Below are 18,422 nucleotides of genomic sequence, written 5' to 3' on the forward strand. Positions count from 1 at the left end.
AGTGTGTTTGTGTATATATGTGTGTGGACGCGCGCACTTGAGCACCTCTTTACACATGCATTGAAATGGTCGATGAGACGCAAATATTGATTACTGAGAGTTGCAATCAAATATGATTTTCATTTTTCGAAATTCACGGATACTAGACACAGATAGAAATACTAAGCAATTTAAAGCATGCCATGCTCCGTGATTTCTAACGCCCACTATACCATCCCATGATTAGTTAGCTACAAGGCTAAGCTATAGGCTACTTTGACAGTGTTACCGATGCTAAAAATACGAGCCGACCAAATACTACAACAGCTACATGCTCCATAAACAGCAGTCCACCTCTCTGACCTCATAAAGTGGCAAAATGTCCTAATAGTGGTCTAGGGGCATTCGGTTTGTCTAACTATGTTTTTCCTCCTTAGACTCCACCGACCCGGAAGAGCTCTGATCTGAATGTACAGATGCTTTGGTTGGCCTGTAGGAGTGTATGTGTGTGTGTGTGTGTGTGTGTGTGTGTGTGTGTGTGTGTGTGTGTGCGTGTGCGCATGTGTGCGCGCGCGCGCGCATGTGTGTGTGTGTGTGTGTGTGTGTGTGTGTGTGTGTGTGTGTGTGTGTGTGTGTGTGAGTGAGTGTGTGTGAGTGAGTGAGTGACTCTGGGCTGAGGGCGCGCGCGCCTCGGTTTTTTCCCCTACGCATCTCGCTCTCTCTAAATGCCATCGGCGCTTCGATCTCCATGTCACTCTTTCCTCACATCTGCAGCCGATCAGAAAAAAAAAACCGGCCGCGAACCTCTATTCCACAGGTCAGTAAATATTTAGATTTCTATAAAGCAAGTCTGTCTGTCTGGCTGTCCTTCAGCGAAGAACACAAAGTATAGCTCTTAAAGGTACATACTAGTTAGTCCCTTCCAGCCTCCATCTGTGTCTTCTGTCCAGCCAGGCGTATGTCCAGAAATGAATTGATGAGCAAGTTTGTTCCATGGCTTTAAAAACGATTTTCGAATATAGCGTTTTTGTAGTGCATCTTTAGGAAAAAGGCACACATGCTTTTTGTTTAGTGAATTGCAGAGACCGGTTAAACAGCTCCGCTTTCTCAACATGTGTAGAGCTTTTCTGCATGTCTGTCAGACAGAAAAGTGGTTAAAAAGACACACGCGACGCCATTGTTGTCTCTTATGTTTTTACTGTAGCCTATATGTGTTTGGCTGCGTTTGTGACAGGCGTTAGTCTAGGGGATATTCAGTCTAAAGTAGTTTTCGAAAATAAAAATATGTATACTGTAAATAGGCTATAGGTGGTCTTCAATAATCGTTTTAATAAATCGTTCCTTTTTTCGTTTTTCACGTTTCCAAATTGCTTTGGAATTTATTGCAGTTAACGCACTAGATTCTGAGAGTATTTTACCTACCTCGCGCCTCCCGAAATAAAGAAGATGAAGGATTTTAATGATCTATTACCACCTGAGTTGGTGACAGGCAGAATCCCTTAACCCATGAAATGGATCTGATTACCTCGCCAATGGGCCATAAAAGAAAGGAGTTGGATTTGCTGAGGCTGCATTCCCCCCTTTTTCCATCACGTCTGTGGTCGATATGGCTTGATTTGGAGATGAGCTGTTACATAGAATGAATAGGATACGAAATTAAGGGCATCACAGTCGCGCTATCATGGGCAGAGCTCGAGCGGTTATTTGCATACAGAGAACAGAACGGGCTGGGAAATCGCGCGCCGTTCTATTGATTTATGCTGAATGCTTCCCCAACAGCTGTGTTTTGGAGATAGGGAGGCTGGCCACTCACATAATCACGAGGTGGGTTACCTTTTAAATAAGGATACAATCTGCCTCCAATCTCCAAATCAGACCACGACAGAGATGGGCAGCACACTGAGTGTGGCTTGAAATATTGATATGTCGGAAGTTCTTTGTTTGTGTGTTTGTGAAGTTCTCAAATGATGTTAGCTACCTGTCAGATTTATTTAGACGTGTTTGATCTGTATGCTAATTAGCAATAACACTGTGTTATGTAAAAAGGGGTGAATAAATTCAACAACTGTCAATGGAATTTTGGGTTTTTAAAATACGCCCTAAGATCACTACATTTGATGTTGTTTAAAGCAGAGTAACCGAAAACAGTAGCATCCAAATGGAGGCGGTGTGGGCCTGGCGATGCCGCCGTTAAGAGAGAGGAGGTGAATAGAGATCACACGGATAAGCATCCCTCTCACTCAATTGACAGAGCACCTTCATCTCTTTTTCTTGTTACTGAAGCTAAAGCATTACCGAAAACATAATCTGTACTCGAGGTAAAATGTTCCAAAATCTTTTCTCATTTGAATCATTCTAAGAAATACACCTCATTTTTCAAGTTTCATTCACACCGAGAATAATTTCACGCCCTCGTTTTGGTTCTAAGAATCTGAACTGGTTCGCATAGTTAATTGAGTACAACAAGAAGCGTTGTTCTTGAAAAGATCAGAGAATATTGTGGCATTAGTCATCTTATACCTGTAGCCTATATTTGTAGGCTATATGCCACACGCCCCAACTCGAGGTTTCAAATTTTGTCATGCATGATATCGTTTTGAATTATTTGAAAATGCCTGTCTTCGGTGTAATTTTTTCTCTATTTCAGCATATATCAAAAGCATTGTTATTATTATTATTATTATCATCATTATTAATAGTAATAATAATAAATAGTTGTTCGTTGATTACATTTAAATTATCCTGTAACACACACATGGAAGTCAGACTGCGTTTCTCTCTCCTTCGCTTTTTCTTTTTTTTCTCCGTGTTCAAGATAATAATAATGTATTCCAGTGGTGATTGGAGGGAAGTAGCTCTAGCGCGTAGAGAGAGTGCCGGGCGAGGCCCGCTGCCCGAGGCGGTGTCCTCTGGTTCACCCTGGATCTGCGCCTCGCGGCTGTTTGGACAGCTTTACCTGCAACATTAGAATGAAACTGTAAAATCTAAACCCATCAAAAGTCTCCTAAGCCAGATGCCGGCACTTTAATTAAATTTCATTTCTGGGCCTTCCCTGTTTTTCATCTGCCCCAAAACTGGGTTACAGTGCAAGAGCGTCAGGCAGCTTGCTTTAGAATGGGCTTATCTCCCTGTTTTAATGATGATGCTTCAATGGTTGGACACACATATGATCAACCAAAAATATATTTAAAAAATTTAATAGATACAATTTATAGTAATAAATTGAATAGCCTATATGGTATTATCAATATGCATATTATAATAATAATAATTATTATTAGTAGTAGTGGTAGTAGCAGTAGTAGTGTAGGCCTAGTACTAGCCTATAGTAGTAGTGTTATTATGATTATTCTAACTATTATTACTACTATTATTGTTGTTATTATAATAATATGTATTATTATTATTAGACTATAACTACCACCTAATAATTACAACCTTGGGAAATATATTTGTCATAATTACAGTTAGCCTATGGGAGGCAAAATGTGGACACAGTAAACAAAGAGATGCTATCTAAAAAGTTCATCTCACTCTGACAATGAAATAATCCGGCGGTCTTAAATTCTCACCCTCGGTGAAATGTGTGATGTCTCCTGATTTTAATCAGCGTTCCCTGACATAATCACTCACAAATTATCTCCCCAATCTTCTGCTGTGCCCGCCATCAGGCAAAACTACCAGCCACCATGCTACCACCAACATTTATGAATGAGACGCAGTGTAGTAGACTAGACATCTGCATTTTATTTTGTTTGTTTTGGTTATTTTATCACGCACACACAGAAACGCACGCGCACGCACGCACACACACACAGCCCCCCCCTCCTCCTGTTGTGACAGTGGTGGGGATTACAAATGACAACTTTTAAAGGGGACCCGTTTTTATTCCACTCTCCTTCTCTCTTGACACTGAGGCTTGGGGAATCACGTCTTGAGAGAGGTTCCATGTCCCACTCTGTAAGCTTCCAGACATCCAGATAAAAAACTAAAAAACATGATCAGGGTTTTTACATTTACCGTCATGTGTTGCCTCGGAGCAGCTATAACGCACAGCCTACTTGGTGGATAATGGAGCGAGATACTTTTCAAGAGGATAATTACACGAGTCTGTTGACAGCTCGACAATGGCGGTGAGATTGTTCGATGTGAGGCGGCACAGCAGTTTCCATCCAGGTTCAGTCTCAGGTTTGCTTGAGTGAGACATGCTCTCTGGGTATCCTGGAGAGGGATAAACGCGTGCTTTGCCAAATCAGCAATATTTCTGTTTCTCACACATTAACCCTGTGCACCCGACTGAGAACGGCTGTGGTAAAATGCACAACCTCCAAAAGACTAAAAGGCCATCTACAAATATCACAAATGTAGCTACCCTATTCTGTAAAATAAGCCTACCTCATTGCATAAGATGGATGTGGCAGTTATTGCTGTGGTCATGCTCTGAATATCAAATGTTCCCATGGAGACCCTGAAAAAAAAAAGTATGTATCATTTCCTTCGTGTCAGTTTGCATTCGTGATAGTGCACTTTGGAAAATTATATGGTTTCGATTTTTATGCCAATGCAAGGCTATTAATATAATCTTCCTTTTCTCCCCTTGTAATGTCTGTGTGCATACAACTCACTATACGATTTCTTCTTTTTTTTGTATGCGTAATGAACACCCAGCATACCTGGTTACAGAATTGTGACATTAAATGATTATAATTTTACTCACTGGAAAAGGGTGCGCGCATTTCCTCTCCAGAACAGCCTGCGCGCTCTGCTCTGCTTGCTGAGAGGGTTCATTTCCTGGCTGTTTACTCTGGAGATGACGTCACGTCCAGTGGCGTCGCAGAGGCTGCCTATGTCAGTGCTTTGCGCAGCACCTAAAAGAACAGCCCCCTATTATACAATGACATGCTGCCAATCGGAGAGTATGGGGTAGCCAAACTGGGAATTAGATACAAAATACCTCCCCACGGGGCAGCCCACCCCTCCCACCTATTACTGTGCAATCAAGTGGAACAAGGCGAGAGTACACTGCAGCATTCATACCTGACATTGGCATATAGAGTAATTAGATGATCTGGTCTATGGTGTCAATATGAATATATTGAATTAGTCAATTCAAGATCATACGCTATAGAACGCATGAATGACTTGGTAATGTAAAAAAAAGAGCTGCATCAAGTTACATTTAATGCAGTCTTTTTGAATTAATAATGACATTTCAGGACATTTGCTGCTTGTCTATCTGTGTGTTGGGGGAGAGACTAGAGGTCTAATACTCTGGGAGAATACTCTCTCTCTCGCTCAGTCTGTTAAAGTCAGCTGAGGAGCAGTGGAGTGTTTTCAAGACTGCAGTTCAGCCACTCTGGCGTCCTCGCCCGCCCCTGCTCTGTGAAGCGAGGAAATCAGTCCAATTTGGGGAGTTAAGTCGTAGCCTGCCATTATAATAACGCGCCTGTCACCGCGAGAGGACGCACTGTCACAATTTGAAGGAAATGGGCGTCCCACAACCTGCCAGGTTGCCAGTGGTCCCTCGTTGTTGAGCAACAGGCTTCACTTGCAGTCTCATTCTATTTATATATTTTTTTCGTGACAAGCCCGGAAATATTATTGTGGCCAGCTTGATTCATTGATACAGATACTGCATTAAAAAGCAGTCTACTTTAGAATAGAAAATAATATAATATAATTAAACAGATGTGTTGTTTTTCATGTTGTCTTCATGATATGTGCATTTAAGATGTTCATATTTACATATTTAGTATAGTCTATATGTCCATATTTTTTTATAAAGAAATACTTTACTATGGGTTATAATTGAGTTATAATGCACAATGCATTGTGTATAATGGGCATGAAGGCGTTTGTGTACCGGTATTTGCTTTCAAGAAAAATAATCTGAATATGAAATTAAATGTACTTACTATTGGTGAGACTCTTGCAGGGTCTGTGAAAGAGAAATCCTTGCAGCAGTCCTTGGTCATCTCTCCTGGCCCACAATATTCAATTAGGGCGAGCAGGGCAGGCCCCTCCCCCACTGATGACACTGACAGACCCTCCTTAAGTTGCGTCGCGCCCCAGCTGTCTGCAAGCATTGAGCTGCCTGGCGCCATCCTGAAAGAATGCCTTCACTGTAAAAAAAAAAAACAGAGAGAGAGAGAGAGAGCGAGAGAGAGAGACATACACACCACACTGGGACGGAGAGAGTTCAGAGAGAGCTAGAGAGAGTGGGTGAGAGAGCTAGAGAGAGAGAGCGAGAGAGAGAGAGAGAGAGAGGGAAGCGAAGTAAGTGGAGAGGGTTGCCGCTGCGCACAAACAGAGATTTGATCTGTGAGTTCGGTGCTAGTCAGTTTGCACTAAGCCACCTACTGCAAACAAGGCTGCGTCTAAACATATACCTCTGCAACTTGTTGAATCGGCTTAATAATATATAAACTTTGTCAGGGAAAAGTTGAGGAACTTTTGAGTGGGACTGGATACGACCTTGGACTTATTTATGACAACATTCAAGTGAAACATTCTTTTTTTAATGTATGTTTTGAACTATTTTATTTTATTTATTATATGGGCAAATTCACATTAATGTGAATCCCTGCCAAATAATCGCATTTGAATAGACTGAAAATAACATCAACATAGGGGGAACAACATCATTTTTAAATACATTTTTGTTTTTCATCTCCAGGTGAACGAAGGCAACGAAGAAAACTGTGGATTAAACAAAGCAGGAATTCGGACAGATTTTTTTCTTACTTGACTTGTATCGGTTCACTCCGGTGTATATGAACGTTTGCTAAAAAGCTATGGAAGTATCCGCGGACCAACCCCGATGGATGAGCCATCACCACCCATCGGTGCTAAACGAACAGCATCCCGGCTCGCACCACCCGGGCCTCGGCCACTCGTACATGGACCCCTCGCAGTATCCCCTCGCCGACGATGTGGATGTACTGTTTAATATCGACTCACAGGGCAACCACGTATCTCCATACTATGGGAACTCAGTCCGAGCCGTCCAGAGGTATCCACCTCCTCCACATAGTAAGTACTGCTTCATTGCGCATTTTGTAAGGCTACTATTGAATTAGAGACATCGATCTCTTATTTCTATGTGGTGTGGTTAAATTTAACTCAAATAGGGCTAACGTAAGAATAATTCGTCTTCAGATGGTTGTCCATTTTAAAATGTCTGAACCGAAGTATTTGTCTAATAGGTTTAAGCTTCAGCTGATCCGGCTAATTTAAAAACGCGAGAGCCATATGAAACCATACAGTCCTCTGTTATGTGTGGCTTACCTCTCTGGTGGTTGTACCTTTGGTTTCATATCTTTCAGTTGTGAGTATAGGCATTTGTTATAACAGTGAGTAAGACCACTCTGTTCAGTGCTATTTTAGCACAGTGAAATCAGATGTAAGGGAAGGTGGTCCCTATCAGTCGAGCAATTTGAAATCAATGACAAATGTTTAAATCAATTAAATGAACGTGAATTACAGATGAACAACACGTTACTATTGTCAAATATGACATGTATGTTTGTATCATGGTTAATATCATTAAAATATGTTACCAAACGGATGAATGTGTAGACCAACAGAGAGAATTTGGAAAGGCCCCATGATATCTATTTGGTCATTTCAGACTATCATACTTCACCACACAACCGTGTACATTTTATGGCAGGTAAACTATGAAGTGTAATTTAATTATAGATATTCTTGGAGAGAAAATAACTGCGGAAGAGCAATTGGTTGAATTTATTGACATTACTTCCTGAGCGGAATAGTGAATCATGACCCGTTTTCTGTAGCGATGCTTCTTCCGATGCTAAAACACCACTGTTCAAACCCTCTGCATTGAGACTGGCGTGCTACTCACACTGCTGCTCTGACACAGTCATTCAGGCCCTGGGTTTCGGCTAGACCAACAAAAATAAAGCAGAATGGAGTCAAGAGGGGCAATTTGGGTCAGAGCATATGTTGTGTAGGCCTGGTGTGCAGTTTTATCTTGTGTCCCCGAAGATTAAATCGTGGGTGAGGTTAGACTAAAATACCGTATGTTTTTTTAAAAATGTTTTCCATGATCGATTTAGAGGCTTTCTTAATGAAAATAATCAAAAGTCTAAGTCATTGCAGTTTCAGTTTCTCCACTGGTAAAGCACATCTGAATTCACTCATATAAAGATCAAACGAACAAGACCTTGTCATATTTATAATGTTTTGTTTCAATAGAACGTGTGACCAAACTTTTTTAATTGACAGTGACTGAGGTGCACCTTTAATTTGTCACGAAGTGATATTATTTGTGTAATTGTCCTAGCTGGCCTAGGCCTACATGGCGATGTCAAACTCAAACCAGCATACATGTGAGATATTGTTGTTTAAAGTCAACAAAATGATCATAAGGGAAAGTGATCAAATCGAGAGAGTAGGCTAATTGAATGTAGTCCTATTGTAATTTTCTTCACCGAGAAAAATACTGACACTGTTCTACCATCCTATTTTCTATTACAGGTAGTCAGGTGTGTCGCCCCTCTCTACTGCACGGCTCTCTGCCCTGGCTGGATGGAAGCAAAGCGATGCAGCACCACAGCACTTCCCCGTGGAACCTGAGTCCTTTCCAGAAGAGCTCACTGCACCACGGTTCCCCGGCAGGTCTCTCTGTCTACCCTTCGGCGTCCTCCTCCTCCCTGTCCGGGGGCCACTCCAGCCCGCACCTCTTCACCTTTCCCCCCACTCCTCCGAAAGACGTGTCCCCGGACCCAGGCATCTCCACTCCGGGCTCAAGCAGCAACAGTCGCCAACAGGAGGAGAAAGAGTGCATAAAGTACCAGGTGTCCCTGGCCGAGAGCATGAAACTGGAGTCTCACAGCCGGAGCATGGCATCAATCGGAGCGCAATCCTCCGCCCACCATCATCACCCCATCGCCACATACCCATCCTATGTCCCCGAATACGGCCCAGGCCTCTTCCCACCAAGTAGCCTGATAGGTGGGTCATCTTCTAGTTATGGTTCCAAAACAAGACCAAAAACAAGGTCATGTTCAGGTAGGCGTGCATTTTATTATATTACCATTTGATTTCACCTTAGAATATATGGCATTGATGACATCCAGGTGTAATCCCAATGTACCCGTTTCAGAATCAGGACCTATTTTCGTTCTTCACACAAAAAAACCCTCTTATTTGGGGATATTGGCATGCCATGTAGCTTTGAGTGACAGCCGAGGCCTTTCTCCGGCCCTTGCAGGCCCATAGAAAGTCAAATGTGTCTCAAAGGGCCTCATGCACAAGATTCATTTGAGGGAAAAATACAATAGCAGTGCCAAGGAAAGCACTTGGCGGAAATAATAATACAAATGAATAATAATAGCAATAATAATAATAATAATAATAATAACAATAATAATACATTCATTTTGTAGGAAAAGTATTGTATGGATAATCCAGGTTTCTATCTCTACATCAATTTGACTGAGTAACACTTTTAATTGGGGACGTTATAACGTTTCTATATGTTATTAGGCTACACAAACATCTTTAATCGCATTGAATCAACACCCTTATTTGTTAGAACACATTGCTTAGAATAGAAAGCGAATTAAATCATTCAAAGTGCATTTGCCCACATGAGATTGGACGATTTTCCACTTTCCAAAGCAAAGGAAATTAGTCCAGTGAACGATTAAACAGCCTTAGTACACTTAAATCAGATGAGTTCAGAATACTTTTAAGTTGTGCCTAAACCAGAGCCGTTTTCAGTTGTTCTATGTTTCACAGAGGGAAAGAGAGAGAGGCTAAATCTGTGACCGCGGCCTCCATGCCGGCATGGCTGTCTCGCGCCAGTTTATATGTTTAAGATAATCCCATTACTGTCAGACTGGTGCACGCGACAGTTGCATTGTTTACGCAGAGCCAGTAATAACTTTGATAGAGTCCGGATGCGGGGCTGCATTGAGAGGGGGTAATCACGAATGAGCACTCTCCGTGGCAGAGGGGCACGACTGGCGAGGCGGAATGTTATCCAAGCATGTGGGGGTAATTAAAAAAAAAAGGTTATTCAGGCACTGCTAGAAACCAGTTAACTGTAATGAGATTAATATCAGTGCCACATAGCATTTGGAGAAATATAGAAAACAGTGGATTAGACGATGCATATCATCAGGCTTATTCAATGCTGAATAATATTCACTTATTACTACAAAAAAATAAATCATTTTAATTTGTGGATTAAGTATGTGTGTGCTGTAATGTGCGTAAAGATACATCCTCTAAAATGAATCTTAAATAGGTTATCTATTAATGAGGTCATATAATGGAATGTGTCTACATTGCAAACCTACAGTTGAAAATAAGTATTGGAGAAAGGTCGACTCTGTGGACTTCTAAACATAAAACCCGGAACACCCCTTGCGCAATTCAAAATCCTGTAGTAGCCTATTTCTCAGAGCCCTATTGTGGAGTGGATACATTTGTTTAGCTGCGTTAGTCAGTCTCCTCCTCTCTAAAACCACTATTGATTCACATCGTCCTCCGTGTCTGCTGAGGCCTCTGGAATGTCTATCACATCTAACAAGGCAGAACCAGAAGTGACACATATAAGTCTCTGAAGAAGTGGAGCGGTTTTTGCAGTCAAACGGGGAAGTGCGGGTGAGTAGAGGCATAAAGGCACGGCACGGCGCAAGGCCTCCTCTCTAAACGCGTCTATGCTTTCAATTAATCCTGCCGCGCAGCTCGGTTGTTTCAGTTTCAGTGGTGAGGCCGCATAGGCCTGGGGATCAGAAGACCCCCTTAATGAACCTGTTAACGCGCCTCTCACCTGTCGGTGTCACTAGAGAAGTGCCAGTCAAACCCAAATGCTGGTTTGGAAAGACAGTGGTCATTCCAATCAAATAAACAGGCCTACATATGAATGAATTCGCCTGTTTTACAATAACATATTATTATTATAACTACTATACACCACTGTGAAATGAGAGGTTGTGTGCGTGGGAGAAAGAAGAGGGCACATTTTAATCACAAAAACATGATTGAGTCCATAGATTATGCACGCCCTTTTCTAAAGATAGGCTATCAGTTTGTATTAATATATTATGTATTTGATGAAATGACGTGTGACCTCATTGTGACAGTAATCGACCACAATAGACCCGCTTTATTCAATGATAGTCAGATGTTTGTATGATGTCAGACATATTGTATGAGGTCATTTTCGAAACACTATGAATTGGAATAGGCCTACTAACACCAGGGTCAAATGTTGATATCAGTTGTATCCTAACAGAGGCTGGGGGTTTTTTGCACTTTGAATATTCAATGCATTGTTATAGACCCACTGTATTATTATTATTATTATTAATAATAGTAGTAGTAGTAGTAGCAGATGAAGTATAATTATTATTATTAGTAGTAGCTGTATGCTTAGTAGTATACTTGGTATACTTTGTGTTATTATTACTGTGTAATATGAATGTTATGCTACTATTATAATTAATTATTTTGTGTGATGACATTTTCTACGATGTTTATAACAACCTTTCTCCCTCTTGACCTGAGGGATCAAGTGTTCCAGATGTGAGATGCTATGTTTAGTTTTAAAGGGGCGAACTGATCTCGGCGCTCTCTCCATGTTGTGTATCGTTTCTGCTTTCAGAAGGTAGAGAGTGCGTTAACTGTGGAGCTACGTCGACCCCGCTCTGGAGGCGGGATGGCACGGGTCACTATTTGTGTAACGCCTGCGGACTCTATCACAAGATGAACGGGCAGAATCGGCCCCTCATCAAACCCAAGCGACGACTGGTATGTCCCTGCCACTTTGTATTGATGACACTTCCGTCTTTCTCTCTTTCTCTACCCAGGAAGAAGTGTTAGCTGCAGGAAATTGACTCGCCAAGTGCAGGTCTCGAATTCTTTTAGATATACAGTAATAGCAAACTGCAGATTTATTATTACTATTGTTATGAATTTTTTTAATGATTTGCTTCATCAATTATTATTTTCCCGCTTCAATTGCCCTACTGTTTGATATTTCTTAGAGGAAAAAAAATAGGAGAAAATATATTCCTCTTATTCTGCATTGAGGCAAATCGAAAATATTCAATCCAAGTCCTCACTGCCCGCATAGGAATAATATCTGCAGTTGACATACTGTAAATGGAATACGTAGAATTGGACGTGTATATGGTTTAGATGAGAGATGTAGGCTACCATGCACCCTGCAGTATTTGGAGAGGAACCCCCTAAACTTTTTAACACCAGAAAGCTGAGTTCTATAGAGCAGTTTCCCTATCTCCCTGCATGGTTAGATAAAAGGGAAAACGTTCTAGGCAGGGGACGCCTCGCGTGGACTGCTCTTTTAGCAGCCAGCCAGCTTCTGCTCTAGCCTATATCCCCCCTACTCTCTCTAATGTGAAAACCCGACTTCCCAGGAAAAAGCTGCCGGATATCTGAGCAGCGCAGATAAGTCGCTTTTAACAACATAGCCCGCTTCCCCAGTCTAAACATGAAGGGGACCGGGGACCGAATCAGTGCAAGGAGCGGCCCAGGGCACGCAGGAGTCACGACTCAAAATTGTTCTTCTCAGAACTCAGGGAATCTCTGCAGAATGTTCAAATACTGAGGGAAAATAGTAAGAAAAGGAAAAGAGAAAAGAGAGAGGGAAGTCTGAAGAAGAAGTCTGGCAGGAGATGGATACAGTGAGCTCCATTTTGCAGTACACAAGCACTTTATTTTCGCGTTAATGGAACTCAAGATTGGTGTGCAAAGCAATTACATTATTTAAGTCACGCATGAACATGGGTTATTAGGCCACCAGATGTAGATAATTGGAAATCCCTCCGAAAGATAGTGTAGTGCCTTTTGTTTAGCCCATTCGGTGTTAACGGGTACTGTGTCCTATTCGGTCATCTCGTCTATCGATTGGTTTTATAGATTATAACATCAATGTCAGACCGGCCAGCAAACTGGCGTCTGAGGCAAGCGTTTCAATCCATGGGAATGTAGTCCTCTCCCAATGCAAGTCGAAACGTATCTTGAATGTAAATCGGGGCATTAGCTCGTTCCAATTTTTTAAAACAAATTTCTGTATTTGGCTAATAGGCAATGTGGACGGTATGGCGATATTCAAGCTTATATGGCAATATTTAAGTTTACCATCTTCATCCACAAGCATATAATTTTGTCCATTTTATTCACTAGCCATGTCAAATTGTGAATCCCCCTTGACAGCTCAACATGATTAGCTATGTAAAAACAACAGAATAATGATTGTTTGATCTTGCTATGCACACATTGATGATTTAACATCTATTTTTCCTCCCATGGGAGGCTGGAGATTTGTTTTAAGAATACATCATTCTGTCCGCCATCATGCTCTCACCGTAAAACTAATTGTAGTTTATTTGTATAACCTGTTGAGTTCCATATTTAAACATAAGGAGCAGACACTATCTTACTGTTACTTAAGCACTTAGTCGCTTTAACGGGGAAATTTAATCAGATTTAATAGGTCCCATTTCATGCCACTGCTTTTATGTAATCTGTAAATATTTACTCTTGAGAGGGCATATGCGCATGCTGCTATTTTTAGTCTCGAGTCAAAGTAGCGCTGTTTTGGAATTTTGTCTTTATTTTAAAACTAGTTGCAGAAAGTTGATAGACAGAGCTTTGCAGAAAGCTATATGTTAGTATTGTATTATAATAGCATTATAAATGCAACATTTGGTTTGATAACCTAGGAAAAGGCCTTATGACTGATATGCATTTTTTGAAATCTCCTTTTTCACCAGTCTGCAGCAAGACGGGCAGGAACATCATGTGCAAACTGTCAAACGAGCACGACAACACTGTGGCGAAGAAACGCCAACGGGGACCCCGTGTGTAACGCTTGCGGTCTATACTACAAACTGCACAATGTAAGCAAAACAACAGCCTTTACATTATAGTAAGATATCTACTAACTTATCTAAGCATGTGTCGTCTTTCATATCCTTTCTTTTCTTCCTCACTTTTCTTTCTTTTCATTTATTCTCTCCTCCCTTCTTTTTTTTCCTGTACATTCAAAGCTTATTTGTAATTTCTATAGTTCTTGAAATATTTATCGCTGTCGTCCCTATCGAGAATTGTGGGGGCACTAGCGATAAGAAATATAATTCATGTGATTTATTCGCAGTAAGTCACATGTACGAATATATGAATATATGAGAGAGACGAATTAAGCCGCGCGCGTACAGCTTGGCTTTTGAATATTAAGAGCTTAATTAAAATTCGATTAATTTTCAGACCGATCTTATTTCAGGCCTTTTGGTTACATCCGCGCCAGGGACTTGGAGTCCCCCTCTGACCACCAATCCGCCTGATTCGTTTTGGGGCGTGCTGGTTACTGTCTCATCACATCATTTCACTTCCTCAATCTGAGGGCCCCCAGGACCAGTTATCTCTCTCTCTCGCACACACTGCAGCAAGACAAAGAGCTGCTGCCTAAATTAACTAGCGAAACATAATATTATTATCATTATTAAACTTTACTTATAGCCTATTCAACCTTCACATCAGAGAGCTTGCCCCCCAAAAATCCTCCAGAGTTTGTCTGATAGGGTATCCCTTATCCTCGTGCTAAGTGTGTATAGCCTATCCTACTACACTCGCTTGTCACGCAAGTGCTCCCTGTTAAATATTTTCCCTATATTGGTTTTGGAAGATTCTTTAAGACTGAAGAAAACGATTTTTACTCAGGTTATCAGGGAGAATAACAATATTTCCCATTTACATATTATCTTTTGAAAATGACCCGACCTCGGTTTAATTGCAAAATGTGTTTGTTTTGGTAAATTCAGATTTCTGTTGGGGACTGCTCACTTTGAAACAAATTCCACAATTTACATGGTACATTATATGAAGCCTCTCTCCTCTCGTGCACAATGACTCCTAACCTGCACAGTGACCACATTGGCTTCATGTGACAGCAACCTAACGCTAACCTCAGAGACCTTGATAGCCTTTCCAGTTTGATAAGGCTGTAGGCTACAGTAAACGTGTATGGACATATTTATTGGATGCTTGTGGAAAAAAAGTTGCCACAAAGATGTGACAGACAGTGTTGGACACCCAAATCATATTTTTTTTCTCCTTGACAATGTGAATCAATGTTCCTCAACGTTCACTGATGTGTGAGTCAGGATTGCAGTGTGGTCAATCCAAGACCATTGCATAAGGTTTGTGGTTGTCAGGTTCAGGTTCAGGTTACTATAGGTGTGGGGAGAGGAAGTGAGGTTATGTATTGAATGCTCTGTGGTGGTCACTGAGTAAAGCTCTGAGTGTGTTGTGTTTTGTTTGATGCTATGGGGCGGAAGCCCAAAGGCCCAGGCTTCCTATGTGAGATGCATGGCATACATTTGAGTATCAAAGAGCACAGCCTGCCAGGTCAGCTTTAGTTGGGCGAGCTGTATTTCAACGCCTAGCTAGCAGCTAGAAACACAGAGAAGCCCTTCTCTTTTAACCTACGTCGTGTAGAGACAGTGAAACCACATCGCTCAGGGGCCGTAGCTCTTTGCCCTTTGCTAATCATCTGGGCCACTCTGTGCTAAAATATAGTCAGCGAAAAATGCCATTAACGTCTCAGAGAAAGTGGCAGAAGTGAGGCGGTGAAATCCCTGTTCCCATTTCTCAGGGAAGCGGTCCTAAAGATCAGGGAAGCAGCCGGCCTCATCCACCTCTCCTTCATAATCCTGCCCTGAGCTGGAATTCCATCATCCGGCTCTCATTCCCAGCTAAAACCTGTGCAGGAATATGGCAGCTCGGGCCATTTTGGCCGGCAGATGCCCATGCAGAAGGCTTCGATGGAGGGTTGAGGGTAGAGAGGCGGACTTGGCCGGCGACGATAGTCGTCATGGCCATGTGTCTCATTGGTCGGCTGGTTAGGACGGTGGCTGCCAGGCTCTCTTTCTCTCTCTCTCTCTCTCTCACTTTCCCACTCTCTCTCATTCCGTCTTTCCAACTCTCTCTCTGTCTTTCCCTCTGTCTCCCTCTCCCTGGCATGGCAGTAGCCTAAGATCCAGCCCAGCTTAAGGGAATCAGCGTTTAAATCCAGCCAAACGTGGACTCACCCTGACACACACACACACATACACACACACACACTACTCCCCCCACCACCTACCGCTAGCAATGGGACAGACACATTTATTCTATAATGGGACTCCATTACATATCACAGTGTCCCCCAAACCCTGAGCTAGACCTCTTTTGAAATTAGAAACCTATTTGTGTCGCCCCTCTCCAATTTTATTTGTTTTGTTTTGTTTTTTGTTTGTTGGTCCAAACGCATTGACACAATTCGAATGAGCTTTCCAAGATACGAGTGATAAACCGACCTCAATGCTTGGATTTTTATTTACTTTCTTTGTTTGTCAGCGTTTTTTCCGCTTCATCAAAGTCCATGAAAAAGCATGAACGCTGCTCTTTGATATTTCGTCTCAGTTCTACACTGACTCAAATTCGTATTTCTGCTCCTTTAACTTAAGTAACTCCTTGACATCACTTACCTATGAAATATGAATATTGAATAACTTGCTTGTTTTAACCCTGGTGCATTAACCCCATGTGTCCGTCCCCCAGATCAACCGACCTCTCACCATGAAGAAGGAGGGCATTCAGACCAGGAACAGGAAGATGTCCAGCAAGTCGAAGAAGAGCAAAAAGTCCCACGACAGCATGGACGACTTCTCCAAGAGCCTGATGGAGAAGAGCAGCTCGTTCAGCCCCGCCGCTCTGTCCCGCCACATGTCCTCCTTCCCCCCCTTCTCACACTCCGGCCACATGCTGTCCACCCCCACGCCCATGCACCCCTCCTCCTTCGCCCCTCACCCCCACTCCAGTATGGTCTCTGCCATGGGCTAGAAGACCCCAACGGTACAACCCACCTCCCAAAACCCCTCAATCAACAACTAACCCCCCCACCATCCTCTTACCCCCAGTTCTCTTCGCTTACCTGAATCCCAAGCTGAAAGACAACCAAACTGCTCCCTGCTACCCATAACCAACCGCTCTGCTCCATCACCAAGCCTCCTATGATCTGACCTCGGTGTGAGGGAGACAGGCTTTATGGGTCCTTGCATTTGTTCAGTTGTCTCTTTTTTAATCTTTATCAAGTGTATCTACTGGGATCCTCAAAGCCTGGCCGACTGACTCACTGACTGTGGTTTTCCGACTCTTGGGAAGACCGTTGTTGTTCTCTGGCCTGGGAGAAAAGATCCTGAAGCTTCACCCACTCACTGACTGTCCTCCCAGCTGTTAACCCCCAATCCGGAATCACATTTGTGTGCAAAAATTCAATTTTTCATGGGAAAAGCAAAGATTATAAACAAACCTTCCCACCCTACTTCACACACCTGTATGACAGGTCCCCCCCCCCCACCCCTGAGCCGTGAGAAGACGAGAGGAGATGAACTTTGAATATATTTGTACAAATTGTATGAAATACAGTACATTTAATGAAGACTTTTTAATTAAGTAAAATGCCCCTGGGCAGCTAACGACAGAAGGGTACGAGTCAAGGCAAGAAGAGACACTGCCGCTGGAGAGTAGAGGAAGAGAGGACGCCTCTGCTTCCTGGAGAGAGGGAGGAGAGGGAGGAGAGGAAAGAACAGATAAAAGGACAGGCCTTCTCTTTCGCCTGCTGGAAAACATGTTTGATGCATTAAGCTTCTAGAGAGTCTATTGTTCTGACTGCAGGCGTCTCTTTTTTGGATGTGCTATAGGTCTCGGGCTGTTGGTTTGTGTTCACATGCTAGCACATACAAACACATATTCACACATCATACTTTCACATACACACACAAACACACACTGCCACATTGGATCACCTGAAAGACTTTCTTCCGGCCCACAGATTATATGCATTGTGAAAAAAGTTCCTGTATTTGTTATTTGTATGTATAATTCAGAGTACCAAAAATACGAAAGAAACAAAGATGTAGAATTATTTCTTTATGTTATGCAGACTGAATGGTTGTAAAAGTTTAATAATAATCACTAGTGTAAAAAATGACTGCTTTTTTGTTTCGTAATTATTTTTTTTTCTTTGAAAAGAATAAACTAGTTTAATCTCTGTTGACATGTTAGCCTGTGGTTGCGATACTTATTTCGTTCTCTGGTGCGACGTTGTCGTGTGATGTTTGACACATCGTCACCCCACCCAGACCTGTCTGCAACACCCCCGGCCATTTTTACCCAGCATTCACAGCAGCAACTGACAGCTCTTGTGGTGAAGGACAAACAGGAAGTGCAGAAATAAACAGTGGCACTGTGACTGTAGGAGGGCTCACATGCCATTTTATGGCTAGACAGGCAGGCTAACTCTCACAGTCATTCTCACCATCACAACTGACCTGCACTTTAAATCGAGTCAGAATGGAACAGAAAGCTTGGCAGAAATTCTCCTGTAGGCATCAGCTCGT

General features: G+C 42.3%; 1 protein-coding gene and 1 long non-coding RNA gene across 10 annotated transcripts in view; one reads left to right on the top strand and one right to left on the bottom strand.

Moving 5' to 3' along the window:
- The window catches only part of LOC115198856 (uncharacterized), a 29,098-nt gene extending 22,963 nt beyond the window's left edge, over nt 1-6,135 (bottom strand). The window contains exons 1-4 of one of the 3 annotated variants that reach the window (XR_003879307.1): nt 5,895-6,135; nt 4,697-4,847; nt 4,375-4,447; nt 1,505-2,935 (exon numbers count right to left, since the gene is read on the bottom strand). This is a non-coding gene — a long non-coding RNA (uncharacterized LOC115198856). Of the gene's footprint in view, nt 1-1,328; nt 2,936-4,374; nt 4,448-4,696; nt 5,032-5,894 lie in introns of those variants that run through there. The other 2 variants (XR_003879305.1, XR_003879306.1) reach the window with 2 other exon arrangements.
- On the top strand, nt 697-18,086 carry gata3 (GATA binding protein 3). 7 transcript variants are annotated; one of them, XM_029761206.1, is made up of 6 exons: nt 697-796; nt 6,656-7,011; nt 8,482-9,015; nt 11,621-11,766; nt 13,755-13,880; nt 16,582-18,086. In XM_029761206.1, exons 2-6 carry the CDS (start codon nt 6,774-6,776, stop codon nt 16,861-16,863), a joined length of 1,326 nt encoding a protein of 441 aa, XP_029617066.1. In that variant the 5' UTR covers nt 697-796; nt 6,656-6,773; the 3' UTR covers nt 16,864-18,086. The 7 variants fall into 7 exon arrangements, with proteins under 7 accessions (XP_029617066.1, XP_029617065.1, XP_029617063.1 ...); XM_029761205.1 differs by lacking the exon at nt 697-796 and adding an exon at nt 6,141-6,501; XM_029761203.1 differs by lacking the exon at nt 697-796 and having other exon boundaries at nt 6,141-7,011.
- The last annotated feature ends 336 nt before the right edge of the window (nt 18,087-18,422 follow it).

Source organism: Salmo trutta, chromosome 8 (genome assembly GCF_901001165.1).
Source record: "Salmo trutta chromosome 8, fSalTru1.1, whole genome shotgun sequence".
NCBI classification, from domain to species: Eukaryota; Metazoa; Chordata; class Actinopteri; order Salmoniformes; family Salmonidae; genus Salmo; species Salmo trutta.